Source organism: Chiloscyllium punctatum, chromosome 25, assembly GCF_047496795.1.
Source record: "Chiloscyllium punctatum isolate Juve2018m chromosome 25, sChiPun1.3, whole genome shotgun sequence".
NCBI lineage: Eukaryota > Metazoa > Chordata > Chondrichthyes > Orectolobiformes > Hemiscylliidae > Chiloscyllium > Chiloscyllium punctatum.
This window is the reverse complement of record NC_092763.1, coordinates 63,963,974-63,978,458: the sequence shown is the minus strand read 5'-3', so window position 1 is coordinate 63,978,458 and position 14,485 is coordinate 63,963,974. Positions and strand designations below refer to the sequence as shown.

Sequence of the window (14,485 nt, the reverse complement as noted above, 5' to 3'; positions counted from 1 at the left end):
TGTTGCGGATGTGTTGGGCCAAATGGCCTGTTTCCACACTGTGGGAATTCTATAATTCTGTGATTTAATCTCCTTTATAGTTTGGTGTTGGCTAACTGGATAGTAGCACGAAATTTGGAATTAATCAAGGTCTCCCTCTGTTTAATCCATACTATCCTTTCTGCATTCACTGTTCTTAGTATCTGACAGACCTGTGCTTATTTATATTTTTCCTGACTATAGTATTTTTCAGCATATTGATTTAAAATAGTTAACTCTTTTCCAGCAGTCTGGACTATCAAATAATTGACTTCCCCAATGCTCTTGGCTGCTCTACATGGATCACTGAACCAGGCTTTCATTGGTTCACCCTGAAAATATAGTAACAAATACCTGAAACGTATCTCCTATGCCTGAAATATATGGGTTTCAGCTAACTGGTCTGCCCTATTATTTGTGAAGTTTTGAGACTCCCCTCAGTTTACAGTCAAAAGTGCAATCTAGCATAGAAGAATTTTCTTTGATTACTTTTCTGGATTAGATCCAAGGATCTTTTACCTTGTGCCCATAAATGAATTCAAAACGATTAAAACTAATTGACTTATTGGGTGAATCTTGGGTGGTAAACAAGAGAAATTCAAGCCCTCTGTCCCAGTTATGGGGTATCGTGGTAGTATGCCCTGATTATCATCTTGAGGATCTAGAAAAAATTGTTCTATAAAAGCCACTTGTGACTCGGGTGGTTTAGCTGTGTTTTATTCAGACCACTCAAAATTACTTCTTCTTGTTGGTTTTCTGGAAGGTTGGAGTTTCCCCACAATTTGGCATGCATAGCATGTTTAACAAAATTGTATTGCATCCTTTTGCAGGCAAGGCCAGTAAAATGCTGACTTTTGTGCATTGGCTTCCAGACCCCTGCATGCCCAGCTATTGGACTTTTGTGGGCAATTCACAATATAGTACTAAGGTGAAACTCCTGTCTGGTTTACCATCATTCTTAGATCTGTGAGGAAGTCAGAACCTCATTATTAAAATGGCATTCACATTATTAACATGGTCCCATTTCAGAACACTCAGCTTCAGCTTCAACTTGAGCAGTTTGGGTCAATTTATTTAACTGTTGGCTGGCTTACTGAATTTCAAACAGAGAAGACCTAATTATCATTGAATTCAGGCAGCCAAATCCCTGATCAAGGTTTTGGATAATCAATTGGCAGTCATCTGTCTGTAGTGCCAATTTGGCTTCAGGCAATGGAGCTTAGTTACCTATCAACCAGGGCTCTATACTGGAAGGGGGAAACATTGCGTCTTTTTCTGTAACTGCTCCTTCTCCTTAATCTGGTCTTCCTTAGACTACTGGGAAAGCCATTACCTTTGCCTCTGTCAGTTCAGTCCCTTGGAGTTGGTCAACCCTGTCCACAGGCAAATTATATGTAAGCCCCATATTAGGAACCCAGACATTATGGCACACAAGTTGCACCCAGTAGGAATGGGTATGTCCTTGCTGCCAATATTATTTGTCCAAACCTTGGCATTTAATGCACTCTCTGATGGAAAAGTCATGCCTTTTCCCAATAAACTGATTTAGATGCTTATATACCCAAATTTGACGATGGGTTTATCTGATTGACTTGAGGCATAGGGAGCTATTTTTCCTTTTGACAAAGTTTCCCTAAAACAATTATGGATTTGCTCACCTCTCCACTAGGCCATATCGGGTGGCGAATGCACCTTTTCCTAAACTGACCTGGATGTATCTAGTAAATTCTATTTGCTTACCAGGAATCTTTCCATCTAGGAATCACTTCCATCCTCAGAATTTGCTTTGTGGAAGAAATCCCTTTTCATTCTTAACTATCCCTTTTTGACCCTGACCATTCGCCTTGTTTTTATTGTCCCATCTTCTAGCCACCACAGCTTGTGAGTGCGATGGTAAAATGTTCCTACTAGGCCAAGGGCTTGTGGACAACCCTGTTATTATTGGCCACTTGGCTACTTGCCTGCTGGAATGTTTTTTTAAATGCACTCACGGATGTGGCTGTTGTGGACTGGGCCAGTACTTATTGTTGTTCCCTAGTTGTCCTTGGGAAGGTAGTGATGACCTGCTTTCTTGAACTGCTGCAGTCCATTTGGTGTATGTAGCCTCAAAATCCATTGGTAGAGAGTTGGAGGATTTTCAGCCAGCATCACTGAAGGAACAACAATATATTTCTGAAAGGATGGCCTGGAGGGGAACTTGTAAGTGGTGTTGTTCTCTGCATGGGTTCTGATGATGGAGGCTGTTAATTTTTAAGTTTTTCAAGGAGAATTACTTTCCTCAGGTTCTCCTACATGTTGTCTATTCTAAATACCTGCATCAAATGATCAGTTGTTTTACCCTCTCAAAGTCTGTGTAGATCTGGCCAGGTTGCTTCTGAAGGCTTCAAAGTTTCTGCCTCTAGGTTTCTGCCTAGGGAAAGAATTCTTGAACCTAGTTATGCCTTAAGCTGCCAACAAGGAACAACTGAAGTCACTGATGTGTAAAAGGCCAGAAATCAAGGATTACAAATATCTGAGAAAGAAAGAAAAATGATAAGTTGCGTCAAATTAAAGACCCAAACTATGTTTTAAGGAAAGTTTAATGCCAGAAAAATAATCCAGGAACTTATCTTGAGCTTCAGCAGGACAAAGTAATTTTCAATCCATGATTCAATTTAGATTATGTGATCTACAGAGAACAATATTAATCATCTGACATTTCAACAATTTGGCAGACTTATGCTTTCCCCCTTCCCCTACTGTGTACAAAATTATTCCAAGCTTTCTTGTATTTTTATTTATTTCACATTATACTGCAACTGTCCCCATCGCTTTGGCATTACTAATCTGATGGAAACATCAGATTGGTAATCTATTCTGAAACTTCTACTAAGAGTTTTCTCAACTATCTGCAAGCTTCTTTGAAGGCAGTAGATTCATTTGCTTACTACTGCATGTCACTTCATTTTTGGAGATATGCCTTCCCATGCTTAGCGCAGCTAAAGAGTTCAGTATTTATTAGAATTTGGACAGAAATATATTATAGTTTGGGATTGAGAAAGTGAAGCAAACATTTATCATATGAAATAATTATAGTAATTCTACATATAAATAAATACCAGTTTGTCATGTCTAATAATTACATTTAGTGATTTGTTCGGTGCTGGTTTAAATGTATTGTATATTTCTCATGATCTTGTAACATTCTCAATATTATTTTGAATTTGTTCATCTCCATCTCAATTTAAGTAAGTACAATATCTGTTCACACCAACCATCCAATGATAAATTCCTATTATGCATGCTCACCTCATTTTGTTTCAAGTGTGCATGCAATAGAAAGCTGATTCTAAAACCTTTTTCAAAATCCACTTTATTTAACAGCTTTTTCACTACCTTTTTTATGATTGTTAGGTTTTTATCATTCTTTATTTCAATTCATTTGAAAGACTTTGCTGCCAAAATGTCAGCAGATGCAGTCCTAACATACCAAACAAAAAATGCTATTCCCTCATCTTGAGGGAACAGCATACTCCTGTGGTGCAAGGCATTTCAATGCATTTTGTCAGTTTCACAAAGATGAAATTAGGTTCAAACTGAAGCATTCTGGCACTACCTGCAAAACAGACAGATGGGAACATACAGAATGCACTTTTACAAGTATCATTGGTGACCTGGGAAGCAGAGATTCATGAGAATTATGAACCAGAGGCAGGAAGTGTGGTCAGCATAACAAGCACTCTTCAAAAGAGAGGGAATTAACTGTGCCCCTAATTGCATGGTAACACTTAATATATAACTACAGACAAAATGTCTATTGCATGCAAGCAGCTGGTTTTCAAATGAGCTGCACTGCATTCAAATCGATGCAATTTTTTTTCCTTTACAGGTGAGTAGTTGTTACAATTGCAATTGTGATGTGTCGATTTCAGAGTGCATTGAATATACTTCATGATGTGACTGATCTAAGCAACCTATTTTTACTCCAGATTTTCTTAGTGAAAAAAACCTGAAATACATACGTATCACAAATGGAGCAGTGATGGCAGCGGTCAGGTTTAATCAGTTGACATCGGTCACAGTATCGGATGGCTAATGAAAAGAAAACAACGATGAGAACCACCAAATATATTTGAAAGTACTTGCACATCCAGCAATTCAATTCAAAAATTTTTTAAAATTAAAACTATCTTAAAAATTTCCTGTTTAATTATTATCATTTCATAGAATTTAATTAGAAGTAACTCAGAGAAATTGTGGTAGAAATTTCTCTGTAGAAGATTAAGAAGGGCTGTGGTAGAGATGCTCAGCATCAGTAGCATTTTAGTAGGGAGAAACTATAGAATGACCAAGAAGCAGAGGATAATGATCTAAGGTAGTTTGTAGAAGAAGCAAGATTGGCAAGAAGAAACTTTTTTATGCAGAAGTGGTCAGGATCTGGAATCTGTTAATGATTTATTATTTACGCTATTAAAAGTACACAGGAGACAGACACTGTTCAAAGAATAATTGAGATCACAATGGTGGCGCACTAATAGTGTTACTGGGCTTATAATCCAAAGGCCCAGGCGAATGCTTGGGAGAACAAGGGTTCCAATTCCAAAACAGCAGGTTTAACAACTTGAAGCAGATCTTGTGGTGCAGTGGTCATGTGAGCCAGAATGTCTGAGCTCAAGTCTCAGCATGTTCCTGCCCCTCTGAACTTAGAGAACATAGAACAGTACAAGCCCTTTAGCCCTCGATGTTGTGCCAACCTTTCATCCTACTCTAAGATCAAACTAACCAACATACCTTTCATTTTATTATCATCCATCTGGCTATCCAAGAGTCGCTTAAATGTCCTAATGCATCTGACTCTACCACCACTGCTGACAGTGCATTTCACGCAGCCACCACTCTCTGTGTAAAGAATATACCTCCGACATTTCCCCTAAATCTTTCTCCAATCACCTTAAAATTATGACCACTCATGATAGCTTCCTCAGATGCTGCCTGACCTGCTGTGCTTTTCCAGCACCACACTCTCGACTCTGATCTCTGACATCTGCAGTCCTCACTTTCTCCTGACCTTAACTTGTCTCACTTTATCCAAGTCAGAGTTTGTGGCTGTAGGTACCCGCATGGCTACCAGCTCCGCCTGTCACTCTGGGAGGAATGGAATATTCTTTGTTCCAGTTGTATGGGGGCGGGAGGGGAGCAACCCACAACACTTGGTCTAATACAGTGATGGTGTCATCAGCACTGCTCTTGTCCAGAACTGGAAAAGTAATCAATCTTGCTTCCAATTTCCATCTTTCCTTCACCTCGTCTATCTCAGACCAATCCCTTCCTGAATTTCACTGTTCCAATTTCTAGGGATAGGCATGTTCACTACTATTTATTACAAACCCACTGACTCCAACAGTTACCTTGATTGTACTTCCTCATACCTAGTTTCTGGAAGAACTCCATTCTATTTTCCAATTTCTCCATCTATTTGCATCTGTTCTGATGATGCCTCCTTCCACTGGGATACCTTTGACTTGTTCTCCTTTTTCCTCAATAGAGGATATTCCCTCCCTGTGGTTTGGGCCCTGAACCGTGTCTACAAAATAACCCTTGTCCTCACTTTCAAACCCACCTGCCTCAGAATTCAAAGGATAATTTTTTATCATTATGCCATCTACAACAGGATACCACCACCAAACACATCTTCTCCGCCCCTCCACTGTCAGAATCCTGCAGAGACAGTTTCTTCTGTGACACACTGATCCACTATTCCATCACCCTTAACATTTCCTCTCTCTTCATGGCAACTTCTCTTGTGATTGCAAAAGATGTTCACACTTTCCTATTCACCACCTCTCTCCTCACCATCCAGATGAAGCCGCATTTCACATATACTTCTTTCAATTTAGTCTACTATGTTTACTGCTCATTGTATAGTCTCCCTTACACTGGTGAGACCAAACGGAAGTTCAGTGACCCCTTTTTGGAACCCCTCTACTCTGACTGTAGGAATTGCCCAGACCTTCCAGTTGATTACCATTTCAATAAACCACTTTCCTCCCATGCTAACATTTCCATTCCCAGCCTTCTATAATATTCCAATGAAACTCAATGCAAGATGGAGGAACTGCACCTAATTTTCCATGTATGCACTTTAGAGCCTCTTGGACTGAGTTTCACAACTTCAGATGACCTCTGCACTCCATTTTTCTTACATGCCCCCACCCCTACCATTTTCTCTCAGTAGAATGGATTCATTTTCTTCTTTTCACAACTCACTTTTACACTTATTTTTGCATATCTATCACCTCTTTACCATCTTTGGCTTTGGGTATGCTCACCATCTGTTCTGTTTACTCCTCCTCCCCTTTTGTCACTAGCATAAAAACATAATTTTTTAGTTCCTTTCAGTTCTGAAGAACAGTCCCAACTAAGGAACAAAGTTAACTGATTTTGTCTGCATACATCATGTCTTCAAAACATCATTGTCAGAAGAATTCCCACTGTCACAGGTCAGGTGTTGAGGCAACCTGTGTGACCTCCAAACCAGTAGTGATGGATGCTCCACAAGACTCAAATCCTTATTTTTTCCCTAATAGTTTTAAGGTATCAATTTAGATAATAGTAATTTTCCTAGAGTAGGTTGGGCCATGGAATATTGCATGTCAATACCAAAAGTTTACTTTTACTCCTGATCAATTGTGACTAATCTGATGGACAAATTTATTTTAACCACAGCTGTTTAACTAATTTACTGGAATTCTTTGAGGACGTTATGAGCATGTGTGGATAACGAGCAACCTGGTGGATATGGTGTATCTGGATTTCCAGAAGGCACTCAACAAGGTGCTGCACAAATACATAGATGATTTAGAATTGGGGACCAAATGTAGTATATCAAAGTTCACAGCTGATACTAAAGTGAGTGATAAAGCAAAGTGTGCAGAGGACACAAAGTCTGCAGAGCAATACAGATAGATTAAGTGAATGGGGTAGGGTTTGGTAGATGGAATACAATGTTGGCAAATGCGAAATTTATCCATTTTGGTAGGAATAACAGCAAAATAGACCATTATTTAAATAGTGAAAAATTGCAGCATGCTGCTGTGCAGAGGGACCTGGGTGTCCTTCTGCATGAATCACAAAAAGTTGGTTTGTATGCACAGCAGGTAATTAAGATGGCAAATTGAATGTTGTCCTTGATTGCTGGAGGGATTTAAAAATAGGGAGATTATGCTGCAGCTGTATATGGTGTTTGTGAGGCCACATCTGGAGTACTGCATATAGTTTTGGTCTCCTTACTTGAGAAAGGATGTACTGGTACTGGAGGAGTGCAGAGGAGGTTCACTAGGTTGATTCCAGAATTGGATTAGTGGTGCTGGAAGAGCACAGCAGTTCAGGCAGCATCCAACGAGCAGCGCCTGAACTGCTGTGCTCTTCCAGCACCACTAATCCAGTATTTGATTTTCAGCATCTGCAGTCATTGTTTTTACCTTATTGATTCCAGAATTGAGAGAGTGGGCGTTTGAGGAGAGATTGAGTAGACTGGAACTATATTTATTGAAACTTAGAAGAATGAGGGGGGATTGTATGGAAACATATAAAATTATGAAGGCAATAGATAAGACAGAAGCAGGGAGGTTGTTTCCATGGCCAGTGAATCTCGAACTGGGGGCATAGTCGCAAAATATGGGGAGTAGATTTAGGATTGAGTTGAGGAAGAACTTCTTCACCTTTGGGGATGTGAATCTGTGGAATTCCCTACAAAGTGAAGCAGCTAAAGCGATTTCATTGAACATTTGTAAGATAAAGATAGATAGATTTTTGAACAATAAATAAATGAAGGATTATGGTGAGCAGGCGGGTAAGTGGAGCAGAGTCCACAAACAGATCACCCATGATCTTATTGAATGGCGCAGCAGGCTCAACAGATGGCCAACTCCTATTTCTTATGTTCTTATCATAGTTTATGAATGTCATTGAAGACAACAACATACCTACTGTCATACTTATAGCCCAATATCACCTTGTCTACGGATAACATTTTGTCTTAAAGAAAAATTCCATTTGAGATTGGATCCTGATACCTCCAGCTGCAGTCCTGGTGTACACTGGTAACCTTTTAGCAGCATCCAAGAGAATTTGCTTTTGTACTTCAGGCCTTTCTTCTCGCTCATACTTTTCTTTATCAGCTCTGCTCAATTGGAACTATAAGCACATAAAAAAATGCAACAAAATCATACATTTTCTATTGATTGATTCATCCCTGGAACATGGATATTATTGGGAGGGTCTGTTTCCATGCTGTACACATCTATGACTATGACTCTATGAAAGGCCAGCATTTAACCTTCTCTAACCTTCCTTAAGAAGGTGGTAGTTTGCTGTCTTCTTGAAGCACTACAGTCTGTGTTTAAGGTGTAATTGCTATGTGTTGAAGTACTTATTGGTAGAGCGTTCAAGGACTTTGACAATGGCATCAGGAGGAACAGTAATATATTTTCAAGTCAGGATGATGTGCGATAGGAACTTGAGTAGGCTTGTATTTCTGTACACCTGTTGTCTTTGTCCTTCTAAATAGTTAGAATTGTGCATTTGGAGGCTGCTGTTGAAGCAGACTTGATACCTTGCTGAAAAAATATACATCTTGCTGAAACTGCTTTTTTTCAGCAATACTCAGGATCTGTAATACCAAATGGAAAGGTTAAGTGTGTCCCTGCCACACATTTCTGAGATGGGATACACTGCAATCACAATGGCACACTGAGTGGATTTTAAAGTGGCAGTTAGGGTGTCAATCAAGTGAGTTGCTTTGCTTGGATCTTCCTGAGGTTGAAGCTATTGGTGAAGCTGCGCTCATAGAATCAGAGAGTTTTACAGTACAAAAGGAGACCATTTGACCTATCATATCTGTACTAGTTCCTGAAAGAGCTAATCCCACTCTCCAGTCCTATCTCGGTTGCCCTCAAACATCATCCGTTTCAAATATATATCCAGCTATCTTATGAAATCTCCTTTGAATCTGCTTTCACCACTCTCCCAAGCAGTACATTCCAAATCTTAACAACCTTCAGAGTAAAGCAGTTTCTCCTCATCTCCTCACTCTCTTGCTGACAATCTTGAAATTGTGGCCATCAGTTACTGACATACCAACGAATGGAAGTAGAATATCCTTGTTTACCCTGTCAAAATTATTCATAATTTTGAACACCTCAATAAGATCACCTCTTAATCTTCCCTGCTCCAAGAAGAACAAACCCAATCTCCCCAATTTCTCCCTGTATCTAAATTCCTTCATTCTTGTATCATTCTAGTAGATCTCCTTTGAACTCTCTCCAGGAATTTAATATCCTTATTATTTCTCAGTTCCACCCAAATAACTTCCCTGGATGGATTTCCAGCAATATCCTCCCTCAGTACAGCTGTAATGCTATCTCTTATCAAAAACGCAGCTCCCCCTCCTCTCTTGCCTCCCTTTCTATCCTTCCTGTAGCATTTGTATCCTGGAACATTAGGCTGCTAATCCTGTCCATCCCTGAGCCATGTTTCTGTAATTGCTATGATATCCCAGTCCCATGTTCTTAACCATGCCCTGAGTTCATCTGCCTTCCCTGTTAGGCCTCTTGCATTGAAATAAATGCAGTTTAATTTATCAGTCGTACCTTGTCCCTGCCTGCCCTGACTGTTTGACTCGCTTCTGTTCTCAACTGGACCAGTCTCGGATTGATCTCTTTCCTCACTATCTCCCTGGGTCCCACCCCCTCCTTACTAGTTTAAATCCGCCTGAGCAGCTCTAGCAAATCTCCCTGTCAGTATATTAGTCCCCTTCTAATTTAGGTGCAATCCGTCCTTCTAGTACAGGTCACTTCTACCCCAAAAGAGATTCCAATGATTCAAAAATGTGAATCCTTCTCCTAGACACAAGCTCCTTAGCCATGCATTTATCTGCTCTATTCTCCTATTCCTGCCCTCACTAGCTCGTAGCACCAGAAGTAAACCAGATATTACTACCCTTGAGGACCTCCTATTTAAATTCCTGCCTAACTCTCTGTAGTCTCCCTTCAGAATCTCAACCTTTTCCCTTCCTATGTTGTTGGTTCCAATGTGGACAATGACCTCTTGTGGCCCCTCTCCCCCTTGAGAGCATTCTGCACTCTCTCTGAGACATCCTTGATCCTGGCACCAGGGAAGTAACACACCATTCTGATATATCACTGCTGGCCACAGAAATGCCTGTCTGGACCTCTGACTAGAGAGTCCCCTAATACAATTGATCTCTTGGAACCTGACATACCCCTCATTGCATTAGAGGGGTATGCAATACCCTCTCACTACCAGAAACTTGGCTGTTTGTGCTATATTCCTTTGTGAATCGATCACCCCCTACATTTTCCAAAACAGCATACTTGTTTGAAATGGGGATAGCCACAGAAGACTCGTTCACTAACTGCCTACCTCTCTTACCTTAAATTAAATAGCAGAGGATAGATATTCCTGGAAATACATACAGGGAAGTTATTTGGGTGGAACTGAGAAATAAGAAAAGGATGATCACCTTACTGGGATTGTATTATAGATCCCCTAGTAGTCAGAGGGAAATTGAGAAATAAATTTGTAAGGAGATCTGTTATCTGTAAGAATAATAGGGTAATTATGGTAGTGGATTTTAACTTTCTAAACATAGACTGGGATTGCCATTGTGTTAAGGGTTTAGATAGAGAGGAATTTGTTAAGTGTGTACAAGAAAATGTTCTGATTCAGTATATGGATGTACCTACTAAAGCAGGTGAAAACTTGACCTACTCTTGGGAAATAAGGCAGGGCAGGTGACTGGGGTGTCAGTGAGGGAGCACTTTGGGGCCAGTGACCATAATTCTATTAGATTTAAAACAGTGATGGAAAAGGATAGACCAGATCTAAAAGGTGAAGTTCTAAATTGGAGAAAGGTCAATTTTGACGGTATTAGGTAAGGGCTTTCAAAAGCTGATTGGAGGCAGATGTTCGCAGGTAAAGGGACAGCTGGAAAATGGGAAATGAGATAACGAGAATCCATAAAGGTGGATAAATCCCGAGGACCTCATCAGGTGTACCCTAGAATTCTTTGGGGAGCTAGGGAAGTGATTGCTGGGCCTCTTGCTGAGATATTTGTATCATCGATAGTCACAGGTAAGGCGCAGGAAGACTGGAGGTTGGCTAATGTGGTGCCACTATTTAAGAAAGGTTGTAAGGACAAGCCAGGGAATTATAGACCAGTGAGCCTGATGTCGGTGGTGGGCAAGTTGTTGGAGGGAATCCTGAGGGACAGGATTTACATGTATTTGGAAAGGCAAGGACTAATTAGGGATAGTCAACATGGCTTTGTGTGTGGGAAATCATGGTCTCACAAACTTGATTGAGCTTTAGAAGAAGTAACAAAGAGGATAGATATGGGCAGAGCTGTAGATGTGATCGATATGGACTTCAGTAAAGCGTTCAACAAGGTTCCCCACGAGAGTCTCATTAGCAAGGTTAAATCTCACGGAATACAGGGAGAACTAGCCATTTGGATACAGAACTGGCTCAAAGGTAGAAGACAGAAGGTGGTGGTGGAGAGTTGTTTTTCAGCCTGGAGGCTTGTGACCAGTGGCGTGCCACAAGGAACAGTGCTAGGTCCACTACTTTTCATCATTTATATAGATGATTTGGATGTGAGCATAAGAGGTATAGTTAATAAGTTTTCAGATGACACCAAATTTGGAGGTGTAGTGGACAGCAAAGAAGGTTACCTCAGATTATAACAGGATCTTGATCAGATGAGCCAATGGGCTGAGAAGTGGCAGATGGAGTTTAATTCAGATAAATGTGAGGTGCTATATTTTGGGAAAGCAAATCTTCGCAGGACTTATACACTTAATGATAAGGTCCTCGGGAGTGTTGCTGAACAAAGAGACCTTGGAGTGCAGGCTCATAGCTCCTTGAAAGTGGAGTCGCAGGTAGACAGGTTAGTGAAGAAGGCGTTTGGTATGCTTTCTTTTATTGGTCAGAGTATTGAGTACAGGAGTTGGGAGGTCATGTTGCAGATATACAGGACATTGGTTAGGCCACTGTTGGAATATTGCGTGCAATTCTGGTCTCCTTCCTATCAGAAAGATGTTGTGAAACTTAAAAGGGTTCTCAAAAGATCTACAAGGATGTTGCCAGGGTTGGAGGATTTCAACTATAGGGAGAGGCTGAACAGGCTGGGGCTGTTTTCCCTGGAGCATCAGAGGCTGAGGGGTGACCTTATAGAGGTTTATAAAATTATGAGGGGCATGGATAAGATAAATAGAAAAAGTCTTTTCCCAGGGGTGGGGAGTCCAGAACTAGTGGGCATAGGTTTAGGGTGAGAGGGGAAAGATATAAAAGAGACCTAAGGGGCAACTTTTCTACGCAGAGGGTGGTACTTGTATGGAATGAGCTGCCAGAGGAAGTGATGGAGGCTAGTACAATTGCAACATTTAAAGGGCATTTGGATGGGTACATGAATAGGAAGGGTTTGGAGGGATAAGAGCCTGGTGCTGGCAGGTGGACTAGATTGGGTTGGGATACATGGTTGGCATGGACTGTGTGGACCGAAGGGTCTGTTTCCGTGCTGTAAATCTCTATGACTCTATCCTTCCTTAAATAAGGTATGCAGAACTGAACACAACAGTCCAAGTGTGGTCTAACCAATGATTTGTAGCATCACTTCCTTGTTTCTATATTCTTCCTCTATTTATAAACCCAAGGATCCTATAAATTATCTTCACAGCCATGGCAACTTGCCTGGCCTACTTCAGAGAAATATATATGTGAACTCTAGATCCCTCTGCTCCTGTATTCATCTTGGGACGGCACAGTGGTTAGCACTGCGTCCTCATAGCACTCAGTTTTAGGTTTGATTCCAGCCTCGTGTGTCTGTCTGTTAGGGTGAATTGGCCATGCTAAATTGCCCAGAGTGTTAGATGCATTAGTCAGAGGGAAATGGGTCTGGGTGGGTTACTCTTAGAAGGGTAGTGTGGTCATTTTGGGCCGAAGGGCCTGTTTCCACACTGTAGGGAATCTAATCTAATCTAATCTCATCTCATGGACAATTAAACCTGTATTGTCGCTCAGTGTTTCTTCAACCAAAATGTATTACCTCACATTTCTCTGCATTGAAATTCATTTGCAAAGTGTCTGCTCATTTGGCCAACTTGTTAACATCCCTTTGAAATCACTAAGCATCATCCTCATAATTCATTATTCTCCATAGTTTTGTATTATCTGCAAATTTTGAGATTTTGCACTCAACACCCATTTCCACATCATTTGTATAATTCTGAAAAAGCAGGGGTCCCAACACCAATCCCTTGGGAACTTTCAACTTGTCTCCAATCTGAGAAATGCCCATCTATACCTACCCTCAGTTTCTAATTTTTAGCCATCTTCTAATCCATGATGCCAAGGGCCCACCAATTCCAAACGTTTCTAATTTGCTAACCAGCTTGCCATATGGCACTGGATTAAATGCTTTCTGAAAGTTAAAATATACAACATTCACAGCACTATCCTCATCCACTGGCTGTGTCAGCTCATCAAATAACTTAATAAATTTGTCAGACATGACCTGCCCTTGACAAAGTCATACTGGCTGTCTAGTATTAACTTATTTTTCTCTCAGTGTATATTTACCATATCCCATATTATGGCCTCCATTAGTTTACCCACTATTGATGTCATCCAGACAAGTGGAAAGTATTCCATCACACTCCTGATTTGTGTCTTATTAGATGCTGTCTGCTGCTCGGATACTGCCTAAACTGCTGTGCTCTTCCAGCACCACTAATCCAAAATCTGGTTTCCAGCATCTGCAGTCATTGTTTTTACCCTTTTGGAAAGAGGAGGTGAGGTTATGAAATACATAACCTTTGATCTGTTCTTATAGCAATCGTGTTAAAGTGACTGGTCCAATTAAGTTTCTGGTCAATCGTGTCATTAATGCTGAGATATTCAGGTTATTAATGTTGGGGGATTTGGTGATGGTCAAACTAATGTCAACAGAATACTAGAAGTGTCAAAACAAAATGGGTGAACAACACTGGAGCATGAAGCATTAGCTAGAGTTCTATTCTAACAGCAAAAAATTAGAAAGGCTGTCAGAGGGTCTTAAAATTCCCTTTACCCCTATAAATTCTCAAGCTGTTTCATTCCCATAGCTTGATGCTGTTTACCATCAGGTCTAGCACTGCAAAACAAAATGGATAATACAAGATTGAATCTAAATCTACTCCAAAAAAAACACTCTGACTCTGTGGTTTGACTTTGGAGAATCTATCTGCAGCAATAATTTTAAAACCAAAGACCTGCTATACTCTAGTGCTGTTATTGAGCACTAGTTAGCAGTTATACAAAGCACATATTTAAATGGGCAATCCACTAGTATCTGTTAGCAGGGTTTCTGCTATTCATTCAATAAGGAAGTGAAAGTCAAGAGCTGTCCTGCCTGACCACTACATCAGTA

At 40.4% G+C, this 14,485-nt stretch overlaps 1 protein-coding gene across 1 annotated transcript in view; it reads right to left on the bottom strand.

Annotated features, from left to right (window-relative positions):
• Positions 1-14,485, bottom strand: part of zdhhc15b (zDHHC palmitoyltransferase 15b) — a 103,412-nt gene that overhangs the window by 23,560 nt on the left and 65,367 nt on the right. The window contains exons 4-5 of the mRNA XM_072595420.1: positions 8,073-8,193; positions 4,020-4,089 (exon numbers count right to left, since the gene is read on the bottom strand). Coding sequence (XP_072451521.1) covers positions 4,020-4,089; positions 8,073-8,193 — 191 coding nt within the window. The remainder of the gene's footprint in view (positions 1-4,019; positions 4,090-8,072; positions 8,194-14,485) is intronic.